Raw genomic sequence first — 14,227 nt, 5'->3', positions numbered from 1 at the left:
GAGAAGAAGCTCACACTAGGTAAAGACAACAGGATACAAGAAGGCTTTAAGAGGGGAAGAGTGTGGCGTGTTTTATATACTAAAAGGAAGCCAGAGAGGTCGATTACATAGGGTCTTAGTGATAACTTTTCTAACTTGTTTCTTATCAAGGGGCATGTAGTAGTATTCTTGACATCTTAACATTGAAATACTCATATAATCAGTACTAAGAATAAAATGTGTGTTAATGAGGACAATTACACATCACCACATAAATGCAATAGGTGAGCAGGAAAATTCAAGACAATGGATATTATTATCTTGATCATCCAGAATTTATAAGAGACAGTGTATCCATATATACTTGTTTTAGAAACAATTAGATACTTTCAGTTATTAATAAGAATTGGTACACTTGATGGTGTGAATACTTATGTCAATTATAATCTTTTGGTAATAGAAAAGATATTGATAAAGCAAAAAATAAAATTTTAGTTCAAATTATAATGTATATTTTCTATATAGTGAGAAATTCTGGTGTTGTTGATACATTAATTCTTAAGGTATTAGAAGATGACCATTATGTTGATCGAGTTTCTTATTATGGTGTTCTGTGATATGTGAAAATAGGAGTGTTATCATAGGGTATAGTCAAGTCCAGATTAAAAAACATCTAAAGCAGTTTAGACTGTCAACATCTTAAATGATTGACCTTAGCTAAAGATTCAAAACTAACATTTAAAAAATTATGTGTGTGTGTGTGTGTGTGCATGTGTAAAAATTTATTAGACCCATCAGAGCCTTGAATGCAAATATGTGCAGGGAACCAAGAAAATTAATGGGACATAATTGCAGTACCCACTACAAAATCAGGGATTTCAGTAATTTAGGGATTGAATGCACAGTTTTTTCCAAAAAGAATTTTTAAAAATCTGAAAGTGAAAATAATTCTACTATTAATATTTTAGAAGAGTAAATCCAGACCATTATAAAACACTGATTAATCCTCTTCAAATCATTGTATATATGTCCTGCAAACTATAAAGAAGAATTTTAAAATAAATTTTCCAATGGATTATCCTTTCGGCCTTCTACTTGTGATGTTAATGCTTGGAGGTTGAGAAATTAGATGATAATAGTTGGACTTTATATGCTACTTTTTATGCAAAACCTTAAAAACTTTTATGAATTAAACCTCTTACTGCCCTGGGGAAATTACAAAATGCAGTACAATTCCTGTAGCATCTCTTAACCATGTTCTGTGCTGGCCAGACATTTAGTTCTATTTAAAATCCACTTATGTACATTTAAAAAATTAATTCTCTGGCCATGCCTAGTATTCAAGCACTCTGGTACAAGATTGTAGAGTATTAATACTCTGCCAACTTGGACCTTATTCAAAATCATATTGATACAGTTTGTGATTCTCTGATTCATTAATCTGTAGATTGTCCATATCTTCTTAGTAAAAGAGAAGGCATATTTATTATCATATGAATACACATATAAAAATAAAGTATTAACTTATTTCACGGTGCTTGTATCTTCAAAAAAAAACATTTAATGTTACACACACCATTTTTATTTGAATAAATATGGTATATCTTAACTATGAACACATTAAATGCATTCCACTATGTAATATGATATGTTAAATGTGAATACAGGTAAATTTGTATGAGGATTTTCTTTGGGAGATAGGTCTGTTTGAGGGTTCTGTTTTATTTTGTTGACAGTAGTATATGGCTCTGTGATTAACAGCCATATTTATGGCATTGTCATATAATAAAAGTTAGCATTTATTCTCCCTTAACGTTTTACTGGCATCTTTAAAGTGTTATAAAACAAGCATTTACTACTGAGTAGCTAAGCGTTTCACCCTTTGTTTCTTTAATTAGCGTATTGATCTAAACCAAATCTATAGGATCAAGCTTATTGAGACAGACTGCCTATTCCTCCCTCAAGAGATCATTTCTTCACTCCACACTTTTTCAGTAAATAAAATATGGACAAAACTGCAACCCATGAAAGCTGAAGTTTCCATTAAAGACTCCTGGCAATAGTACTTTAAAGATATTTCCAAAATAATTGTGCTTCATCGCTTCTTCTTTGCCATTGCATATAATGAGGGTTTTAAAAAGACCAAATACAGCTCTCTGATTTCCATTTAATGGAAGAAGTAATAAAGTTTAATTGTATACTTGAGCACAGGGCGTCATTTCCAGTACATCTGATCAATAATTCATCGATTGCCTTTGGCTCAGAGTAATATTTGAAAGAAAATGTAGCCAGTGGGAGCTTAGCTAGCTGTAGCTTAATCATCTCTATTAATTATGCTTTTCCTGAATTTGGATCATTAGGCTACCAAAGTGACAGCAGATGGCGAGCAAACTGGACAGGATGCCGAGAGGACCAACACAAGAGCAAAGTCCTTAGGACAATTCATTACACAGCTTGTCCAGGATGCAGAAGGTATTGGAAAAATCATGTCTTCATAATGATTTCTCCCAACAGAAAAAAACAAAGAAAAAGATTACTTAGGGCTGGAATTTCTCTTATAAAAGGTGACATTTCTGATTCAAGGGTTAAGTTTCAGAAAGTAATTTGGTTACGATATTCAAGGGTATTAGCTGCTGAGAACCTACAACCTACAGTGTTAAATAAGTGCCAACAGTTAGTGAATTAGTGATTATGAGTGCAGAATAGCAGTAAATTCTTGAGGACCAGCTATTATGATTAAATAATTGGCAACTTATGCTTTGGTATTGTTTATATTCAAAGCTATTTAAAAATTTTTTAATTTTTTTTAAAAAAGCTGATTTTATCATTCCACTTGGTACATTCAAGCAGCTCTTTAATTTCTCAAAATGGCTTTCAAATACTTAGTACTGGTTTTTAATGAACATCTGTTGCTTGGGATTTGTGTTTGCTGCTTTACCACAAGCTCTACTGCATTTAGTCCACAATTCTCTAGGAGTTAGTTCTTGGCATCTTCCAATAGGATTGAGAACCAAAGTGGAAGCCATTTTTGGGCAAAAGCCCAAATTAAGAAACTCATAAAACAGCTAATGCCCCCTCCCCTCCCAAAAATACCTAGTTCTTAGGCATCTATTAATATATAATAAACATGCATGCTTGTTTAGAATGTAGGAAAAGATGAAGGTTTTTTATGCTTTAAAAAGTAAAACATTTTTATTGCTTTACAATATTATGCATTCTAGATACCTTGCTTTGAAATATAGCCAAATAAATAAGAATATGAGATAAACTTCAAGGCAGATTCCAACTGATAATTCTTATGTATCACTGGCCAAGAGATAAAAACTGCCAAAGATCCCCCATGCAAGAAGCAACAGAGTTTTAATCTGCAACCTAATCTGAGGCAAAGCATGTCAGGACCTGAAACAAAAATTACTTCTACTAGAAAAATCTCAGTTAACTTATTGTGGTTTATCCTCTGCTAGTGTAGTTGTTGGACTTTCTCTGTTGTCATTTTCTACTTATGTGACTTGAAAGTCTCCCCTACCCCCAAACAACAATAACAACAAATCCCATTGCAGATAGAGCAGTTTCACTCTGTGTAGATCCCTGGAGGAACTAGCCAATACTCCAGAAACTTTCCTTTTCTTTCCACCTGGAATCTCAAACACTCAACACCTAGCAGCCTATCCCGAGGACTCATTTTTAAAGCATTTCAATCAAATACTGGTTATGTGAGAATAAATGCTAATACATGTTTTAATAGACTCCGGCATCACCACTGTCTACTTTCCTCTCTACATTAAGCCCTCCTTCTCCAACCATAGAGAGACATATATTTATGTCTACCTCTTTGGTCAATATGGATTTTTTTTTCTGGGCGCCTAAGGCCTCTGCGTACAGTCTGTACTCTACACAAAAGCACCAGCAGGAGAACAGAGTAGAAATGATATTTAACCCAGGTTTTGCTTACCATCCACAAGCCCTTGTCTACCCACCAGAGAAAAAGGTTACCTGTTGCCAAAGGTGTGTCCCTAAATTGTGCATTGATCAGGTGGTCTGATTGTGTCTATCAAGATGGGGCACTTTTATCTACTTCACATGACGTGCGACATGGGATAATTGTACCTGAGGAAAATAGGAACAAAACTCACCTTCGCCAGCGGGCTTTGTTTGGTAGAATTAATCCAACTGTTTAAATTTTATGAAAGTTCACATTTGAATATACCAAAGCTATACTGTATCCTCATTGAGATATACAAAAAGGCTTGGCAATTTAGGGGAGAAAAAGAGAGAGAGAAAAAAAAGAAGGGCTCACCAAAACCTTCAAGTAAGTTTTACAACATATCCACACCTCTTTTTTTCCCCTCAAAACTATAATAACAGGAGATAATCATTGGTACTTTTACACTGTATTATTTGCAATAAATTGCTGTAGGGACAATGAACACTGCAGGCTGACATTTGTCTATTTCAGTTTTATGTTTAGATAGATGGAATACTCATCCTATCTTCCATTGTGAGTCATGGCCTCTTTATAGATAATCAACTTCTATTCATCTAAGGCATTCTTATCTCACTATAATTTTATAGTATCTGCTGTGCTATGACTCCTGATTAGATCGTGAATAAACTGTATTTTATGCTATGCATTATTATAATTAATGAGTGGACATAGATAAGCCCTTTAGTGTTTATGTCCTGACATATAATAGGACTTAATATTAATAGGACTTGATAAATGCTAGACACCCTTCTTCCCTCTTTCTTAGGGCAAGGCAGTATTTTTTATTCTTGATAAATTTGCCCATCAGAGGATTTCTTTTTCAGATTTAGTATGAAAAACAGCTTTGCTTCTCCTGAGGAATTAATTTCTTTTTATTTTACAGATACTATATACCTCTTAAGAATGCCCTTTCTGTTCTGTGCCCATTAACTACTAAATGCTTAGAGCTAGACATACGATGCACTGCATCGGACAGTATGACGTGCTTTTCTGTCCAGTAATTCTTTCCCTGATTTATAGTAATACCTTTATCCCTATTTCCTTTTATGTTAATTTTATCTCATTTTAAAGATATTTTAAAATTACCTTAAATCTCTACTTGAAATAAGGTGGAAATAAAGGAGTAAATCCAAAAGATATACTTATTTTGCAATTATTTTTAATACTATGGAAAAGAAAATATATTGAAGTGATAATGTAAACCTTTGAATAAAAGATTAAATAGCACATTCATTTTTAGTTTAAAAATACTCAGAGAAGTTCCAAATGCCATACATATAAGCAGTAGAGCACTCAACTCTCTTCTATTAAAATGATGCTTTCTTTCTTAATATACTACACCATCATTTTACTAAAGCTGTTTTTGTGTGCCCTAATAATTTCTTCTAGTTGTTTACAAACTGTTTTAATTTAAAAGGAATGATGTATGTGTTCCAAAAGATACAGCTATCTCTTCCCAAAAGCTCCACCTCTAAATAACATCACATTGGGAATTAAGTTTCAACATAAGAACTGGGGAAACATTCAGTCTATAGCAATGACTATCATGAATAAGGTGTCAACTGCAAAAACTTTTTGACCAAAGATATTTATAATGAAAAGAAAATTATAAAGAAGCATTGTGGAAAGGCTAGAGACTGAAACTCAATTTCTTCTACTAGCTCGGTGTTTCTCAAACCTAGTGTGCACCAGAAGCTTCCAGAGGGCTTGTTAAAACACAGATTGCTGGTCTCCACACCCAGAATTTTTGACACCATAGGTCTGTGGCAAAACCTGAGAATCTACATGTCTAACAAGTTCCAAGATGATACTGATGCTGTTTGTTGGGGACCACATTTCAGAACCACTGTACTAACACCATCTCACATCTTACTTTAGCTACTCTCCTTGCCCTGTGTGCACCTGTTTCAGGAGCTCTGAGCAGCACAAACCAGAAAAGTCTCTCCAATGATAGAAATGAATTTTTAGGATTCTTTGTCTTAAAGAGGTTTCCAGATGCACCCTTGAATGGTAGACCATGTCTCTTGGCCATCGCAAACACCTCAGTTTAGGAGTTTTCATAGGTAATATTATAGAAATAAGTATTCAGCAGAGAAGAGTTTGAGAAAGCATTTCTCTTCCACTCACTAAATAAATGCCTCATAGAACACACTCCAGAAAACTTCAGTCTACAACTCATGGCAGAACTGTGTAAATGTTTCAATTCACCAGTTTTTCAAACTTGTATTTGACATAGAATTCTTTTCTCCAATGAAATCTTGGCCAGAACACCAGCCTATAAAACAGATTCTTGGTGCAACAGCCATCATTTGTAGAATACCTGAAGCACTTAGAGAATCCTGAGATTCCAAAGAGAACAGTTTGAAACCCCATTTAATGCATAATAAACACAGACTCTTGCAATGGATGCTTTGGCTAGAAGATATCTTTGAAGCCTAATTTATAACGTCCCTAGACCAGTGCTCTTTTCCTCACTCCTTTTTTAAAAATGAGCATGAGAGAAATGTGTACAAATTCAGGGACAGGTTCCTTTTCAGAGATCTCATCACTGAGAGGATGTCCATACTCAGTATTTTAAAATTGACCTAATATGACCGTCTTATCAGCAATGCAGAGCTTATGTTTTCAGCTTCCAAGTGTTATGCTGTACATTATATTTTTTTACCTCTTAACTGAATATGGTTTGACCCACTTCATTATTTGTGTTTTTTCCTTTTGAGTTTAGAAACACCATGCTTTAATTACTGTGCCCCCCCCAAAAGAAATATAATACAGAAAAATATGTCACATTTCCCTGTTTGTCACTGACTGTGGTCTCGTCTGCATCTCTGTTTCCCAGTAGGAACACCCATGGCAAAGTAGATTTCATTTGGAAATGGTGATAAAGAGCAGATGCTCAATGCCGTGTATGCATGTGGCATTTTTGTTTACTAATTTACAAAATTTGTTTTACTCCCTGCAGCTGTAAATGAAAAAGCTGTAAAACTAAATGAAACTCTAGGAACTCAAGACAAAGCCTTTGAGAGAAATTTGCAAAGGCTCCAGAAGGAGATTGATCAGATGATGAAAGAACTGAGGAAGAAAAATCTAGATACACAAAAGGAAGTTGCTGAAGATGAGTTGGTGTGAGTAGATGCTTTGTCGTTTATTCATGTGATGAACTGAGATTGCCAAATAATTTACCTTGTTTACATAAATGAACAGAAGAGAGGTTCAATATTTATTTTCATTTACTTATGTAGTTATACTTTATCTTGCTCTAAAATGAATCAAAAACGTGTTCTTGCCTATATAAACAATCACATAAATGGTCTTTTCTGATGTTGTTCCTTCTATAATTAGGCTAATGGGCTTGCTTTATTAATCACCTATATTAGGGACTTGTAAACCATCAGTAGATTTTTGTTTTAATAAAAATACCCTTGGATAAATAAAGTTATAAATTTGCCTTTCATTTGTAGGTCAGTCTATATATTTTATCATCTTAAGAAATACTGAAGAGTTATCAAATAATGAACACCTAATACCTTGAAATAAGGATTGAGAATTTGAGGGTTGGGAAAAGTGATAGTGATTTTACCAATGCTAAAGAACCTTTATGATAACACACTCAATAAAATACATGTTTACATTTATGGTCAGCTAACTTCTAAGTGATAATTTTATTAATACTTAAATAATATATACTAAACCAGCAATATCAGCAACAACTGAGAGCTAGTTAAAAATATAAATTGTCTGGCCAGGCGCAGTGGCTCATGCCTGTAATCCTAGCACTCTGGGAGGCCAAGATGGGCTGATTGCTCAAGATCAGGAGTTCGAAATCAGCCTGAGCAAGAGTGAGACCCTGTTTATACTAAAAATAGAAAGAAATTAATTGGCCAACTAAATATATTTAGAAAAAATTAGCTGGGCATGGTGGCACATGCCTGTAGTCCCAGCTACTCTGGAGGCTGAGGCAGGAGGATTGCTTGAGCCCGGGAGTTTGAGGTTGCTGTGAGCTAGGCTGACGCCATGGCACTCACTCTAGCCTGGGCAACAGAATGAGACTCTGTCACAAAAAATAAATAAATAGTTAGACCCCATCCCAGACATACTAAATGAGAAACTTTGGGGATAGGACCCAGCAATCTGTTTTTTAACAAGCCCTTCATGGGATTATGATACATGATAGTTTGAGAACTACTGTTTTTCAAGTATTTAGTCATTCTTAAGGGCCCAGATATTATCGCTTTGGAGTAAACAGGTAAGTTAAACCCAAGAAACTCTAAGATCAGTTGAAAGAAAAAGAAAAGTAAATCAAAATAATGAAATTACACTAGCCTGGCAATAACATAGAGTTCTGTTCACAGTTTCTAAGCAAACATATCAATATTCATCCCTTACATTCAAAGTAGTAGAGAAAATGTCTCATTCTGGTGAAAACAGGTGAGATTTTTTTTTCTTTGTTTGTTTAGGCATGTGAAGTGAATAATAAAACTCATTTCATCATTCAGATCTTGATAATGACATGAGACCCTTTCCAGTTGAAATTGTTGTCTTACAAATAAATTTAAAATATTTGTAAATCTTTTTTTGCTTTAATTTGAATTATAAATGGTCTCGCCACCTCTATGTACCAGTTTTCAACTTGATTCAGTACATAGTGAATCTGCTTTGCATATTTTCTTATTTTTTCACTCTTCTTGTATTAGTATATCTTTATAACACAGTTTAATACCACTAAACCCTGAGGCAGTGACATGTATTTATTATATATTATTGGGCTGGGGGTGGTTGCAGAGCTGCAGAAAGCCTTCTGAAGAAAGTGAAGAAGCTGTTTGGAGAGTCCAGGGGGAAAAATGAAGAAATGGAGAATGATCTCCGGGAGAAACTGGATGACTACAAAAACAAAGTTGATGATGCTTGGGACCTATTGAGAGAAGCCACAGATAAAATCAGAGAAGCTAATCGCCTATCTACGGCAAACCAGAAAAGCATGACTGCTTTGGAGGTAAGCCTTAGGGGCACCTTCATTATAATCTCAGGGGAGGGGACAGTCTTGAGCATGGCTGGACTATTCAAGGTGATGCACATTCATTCACTAAGGTCGAGAATGACAATTCCAAACAAAGATGTCTAAGAAGCAGAACAGGGAATGATTCTCTTTTTCTTTTTTTTTCCTTAATGACCATTGCCCACCAGACAAAATTTAGATAACTTAAAATATTGAAGATTTTTAAGGACAGTATGATACAGTGGAAGGAGCTCTTTACTGGGAGTCAGGGGACCTTGGTCTCAATGACAACTGTGCCACTGACTAAAGTGCAAATTGGACAAGGCAATTAACATCTCTAAGCATCAGTTCCCCAACTCTACAATGAGTACATTGTACTACAGCATACACAATATTTTCAAGTACTAATATCATAAGATTTTGCAATTTATCCAACCTAATCCACAAACCTGGTTCAGAGAGCTGGTGCCAAAAATCATAGAATTTCCCCACATTCTCAAATTGAGAGACCAGAGCTTGGGAAAATTTTGATTCCCCTTTTACTTTGTAATATTCTATCCAAATGGTATCTTAAAAGGGACGAATATGAACACATCAGGTCTGGGTTATGTTCCCCCTTTTTCCTCACAAATGAGGTATTGCTCTCTTCTAAAAATGGTAAACGGTCTCTGTCTTTTTCAGAGTGCTGATGATTCTAGAACTAAATCAGATTCTTCCATTATTTTTTTTCTTTATTTTTTTTTTCAGTTTCTTCCTTAATCTTTGTATGGTAAATGATCCCTTTTCTAGGAGTAAATTCAGCACATGTGACATCACAAACCTATATTTGGTATTTAAAGCACATCAACTTTCTCCCCAGAAACAAACCTGCCTTTTCTATTTCAGATCTGAATCCAACAAATCTGAAACCAACAGCAAAACTGTATCTCTTCTAACATACAGTTTCACCTTCAACAATAACTTAACACTCTGGCATATGTTATATTCTCAGAAATGTTTATTGAATGGCAATGATGGTTGAATAAAACAAACCAAGATATTTTTATCCACTCATTTTTCTCCATTTTCCTTTGGAATAAGAAATAAAAGGCTGAATTATATCTTTAAAAATATTTTACTTCTGGGTCCCTCTTCTGGGACTTAGCCTTGTCCTTCTGGTAGAAAATTGAAGAGGCTCACTTTTTTCTTACCTGATGCACCTAATCTTAATCAGTTTGGAGTCTACTGACATGCCAGCAGTATTGCAGAAAAAGCATGGTCTTGTGAGGCAGGGATGCTGGGCCACCAGCCTAGCACAGGATCCAGCATGATTCATCCTGCTCCGTGACACACCAGCCATGTGACTAACCCAAAGGTGCACTAACCTCTCCATTTTATGGCAAAAGTTTAAGAAATTAAAATTACCTGTGTGGAAAGCATAATAAGCATTTGAGAAGTATTTCAGTAAGAGTTATAAAGCACAGTAAATAGTGCCTTCAGCTTTTAGAGATATTTAAAACCAGGAGCCATCATTCTTGGACACCCCCACAAATGCCATTTATGTAGTCAGTATTGAAGTTCTAAGTGGTTCTTTCTGTATTTTCATTTTATATGCCATGCTTAACTAAAGGCTCCTTAAAACTTATTGAAGAAAATAGATAAACTAACTAAATTACATGAATAAGAGATAGGTTATTTAGGTTGCATAAGTCTACCAAGCTTAATGCCAGTTTGGCTGAAAAAGAGAAATCACCTGGAGCATTTATTAAACAGACACGTCCCACAGTCTTTTATTGAGACAGTCTGAGCAAGTTGGTGTGGGGTTTGACCCAGAGTCCACATTCTGAAACTCTCCCTGGGTTAATCTGATGCTCATACAAGTTTGGGAACAATTGATATGTTGTACTCATCTAATTGAATAATGAACTGTTTTTTAAATAAATGACTTTGTTGTGTCTGTGCCCACAAAGATGATATAATTAAGACCTAACACAAATGGTTTTTTATTTCTTTCATGATGGTAACTGTGTAATTTTATTATTAAAAATATTTATCAAGCCCATACTCCATTCAGGAAGTATGCTAAACACAGACACTAATTATATCAAACATGATGTAGTCCTTGGAGCAGCAGCAGCATAACCTAGAAACTTGTTAAAAATGCAAATTCTCAGGCCCCACTCCCAAACTATGAACTCAGAAACGCTGAGAGTGGAGCCCAGCAACCTGTGTTTTAAAATCCCTTCAGCGATACAGATGTATCATGAGTATTACTGATATTTAACATATGAAAAAGATCCAAACTCTGTAAAATAGTTTAAAGAGGTTTATTTGGAGCCAACCAGCCTAGAGCACATGGCCTCAAGAAGTCCTGAGAAAATGTGTCCATGGCAGCTGGGTTATAGTTTGGTTTTATACATTCATGGAGATAGGAATTACACATAAGACCGTACGTCAATATGTTGAGGGCATATATTGCTTTGGCCCAAAAAGGCGGGACATCTCTAAGGGGTGGGGTGGGGGTGTCTTATAATTATAGGTGGGTTTAAAAATTCTTTCATTTGTAATCGGTTAAAGAAATGAATTTGTCCAAAGGCAAGGAATATTTTAACTTAAGATGGGGATGTCTGTTCAATAGACAAGAAGGGAGTGCAAAGAAAATAAAGGATAAATTGCTACCTAAAGGATAGACAGAAAGACAGCTTTTGCAGGTTTCTAAAGAATCCACCACACACATTGGAAACAAACAAAAAAAGCATTCAACTTGCAGAGATCTGGAAAAACTTAAGTTGTAATTAATTAGAAGTTAAAAGTAGAACTATAATCAACCTTGATATCCAAACAGAATCATTTACAATTAACATTTCTACCATATTTTTGAATGATAATTCTCTCTATACTTAAGCATTTCTTTTTGTTACTTAAACACTCGAAGCTTCCTATCTTAGGCATTATATAGACTACATCATCCTCTATCCATTCCTTCTCTGTATTTATTTTTATAGCACTCATCTCACCATTACTTAAAAATATATTATACATTAATTTATCTCCATTTTCTCCTTCCTCCAGACAAGCCATGTGGAACATGCCTTCCTCCTCATGTATCCCCAGAGGCTAGAATAGTGTCTGGTATGAAGGCAACACAGATGTTTTTTCAATGAATAAGTAAAGTTCCATAAAGCACACACAAATAAATGTTCTCTCTATACTTTATCAATATTTGCAGGTCTAGCTTTTCATCTTTCCTCAGTTCAAAGCTATATGCCATCAGTATCTAATCTAAAAATTAGCCACCTCTAAAATTTCTTTAATCTCTTGATCATCACGATCATCATTTCTGCTTTAGTATGAAAGAACTCATTTTGATCTTTGCATGATAATTGACCTTTTAAAGTGACTCAGTCAGAGCTTTTACAAAAGATTATAATTCACTACTTTATTGAAACCAAAATGTGTGTAGCTCTTCACATAACACACATGTGGAAATATTCCCCTCCCTTCCATTGGTGCAGCATTTTAAATTACCTTGATTCATTAATACAAACAAACCTTGGTGGAAAAAAAGATTTTTGAATTTCTGTGCATGCTGTACTTCAAATAAGTTCATAGGAAGGGCTAAAATTGCCAATTACATAAAAGAATGTCAGAATCTTGGAAGATAAGATATGACTTGTAACCAGGGACATCAGGACTGCTCCTACATTTGTTGCCTGTGAAGAGCAAATGACATAACAAAACCTCCCCTGAATTAGTCAGTGATGAGATTAGCTGGATGAGACAAATGTCACCAGCACAGGTCCCAGGAATGGACTCCATTTTCATTTATTTATTCAAAAATATTTATTGAGGAAATTCTTCTACGTACTAGAAGTAATGGTATATAATACTGTTTTTATGGGATTTGTTATAGTGAGGGAGATAGTCACTAAACCAAAAAACAAGCATATAATATGGTGATAATGTCTGGAAGCCTGGGCTGACATACATAATAAATGGTTTATTGATATATAATACATTATAAGTTTCATGATATTGCATGATACAATCAATGTGTTATTCTTCATCAGCAATATATAGTTCAATAGGCTGTGATTTCCCACTAGTGCCTGTATGTGCATCTGTGATGCATTTGTATCTCTGATTTTCATTAAATAATCTGTGTTTTAGCAAATCCAGAAAATGTCATTGAGATGGATCAATCTATATTAAAAAAAATAAATAATATTATCTATGTTTGTGTAGTTAATGGCTACCCTATAGAATATAATTCAGATAAATGAGTACCAAGAAGAAGAACAAAATAAGGTAATACTAATAATGATTAGCAGTTACAGTGTTGCTATTTGTCCAGCAGTGTTCTAAACCAAGTTTTCTCTAATTTTACTGTGTATATCAATCCCCCAGCTTTCTTGTTAAAATGTAGATTCTGAGTCAACAGTTCCCAAGAAGGGATTGAGACTGTACATTTCTAACAGGCTTCCAGGGAATGCCAAGACTGTTGGTGAATGGACCAGATTTTGAGTAGTGAGGGACTGAGCATTTTATAGGAGGCTAAATTACTTGCTCAAGGTTTCAAAGCTTGTGAGTCAGCAGACTGGGATCCCAACCTGAGCAGGTTGGCACCTGAATGCAGCTTTTAATCACTGTGTCCTAGTATATAGAGAATGATTGGGATAGGAATGGGTGCTATTTTATATAGGTGGCCAGAGAAGTCACTATGAGCAGAGGATGGAGGGAAGAAGCAAGCCAAAAGCAGCAAGGCTCAGAGGCAGGAACTAGATCTATGTACCTGGCAACATATTGAAGTGGCTGGTGAAGAGAAGTAAAGAACGGTATGAATTAGCACTATCCCAGTGCAAATAAGAAACGTGATTTCTATAATAGCAGCAACAGCACTTTCATTGTCTGAGACCCAGGATCTGTCCTACTATTAGGTAGATCGAGGTTTAAATCTTAACTACACTGTACTAACTGTGCAACCTCAGGTAAATCATTTAATGCCATAGTCCATTTGGCTGCTATAATAAAATAGCAAAAATTGGGTGGCTCACAAACAATCAAAATTTATTTCTTATAGTTCTGGAGGCTGGGAAATCCAAGATCAAGGTAATAGCAGATTTGGTGTGTGCTTAGAGCCCACTTTCTTATTTTAGACACCATGTTTTCATCATGTCCCCACATGGTGGAAGGATGAATGAGCTCCCTCAGTTCTCATTTATAATAGTAGTAAGCCCATTTATGAGGTCTCTGCCTCGTGGCCTAATCACCTCCCAAAGGCCCCAGCT

The 14,227-nt window shown here is 35.1% G+C and overlaps 1 protein-coding gene across 1 annotated transcript in view; it reads left to right on the top strand.

Annotated features, from left to right (window-relative positions):
* Positions 1-14,227, top strand: part of LAMA2 (laminin subunit alpha 2) — a 583,504-nt gene that overhangs the window by 441,718 nt on the left and 127,559 nt on the right. Inside the window, exons 35-37 of the mRNA XM_076002974.1 lie at positions 2,340-2,451; positions 6,927-7,089; positions 8,747-8,957. Coding sequence (XP_075859089.1) covers positions 2,340-2,451; positions 6,927-7,089; positions 8,747-8,957 — 486 coding nt within the window. The remainder of the gene's footprint in view (positions 1-2,339; positions 2,452-6,926; positions 7,090-8,746; positions 8,958-14,227) is intronic.

This window comes from Microcebus murinus, chromosome 5 (assembly GCF_040939455.1).
Source record: "Microcebus murinus isolate Inina chromosome 5, M.murinus_Inina_mat1.0, whole genome shotgun sequence".
Lineage (NCBI taxonomy): Eukaryota > Metazoa > Chordata > Mammalia > Primates > Cheirogaleidae > Microcebus > Microcebus murinus.
This window is presented reverse-complemented; position numbering and strand designations above follow the sequence as displayed.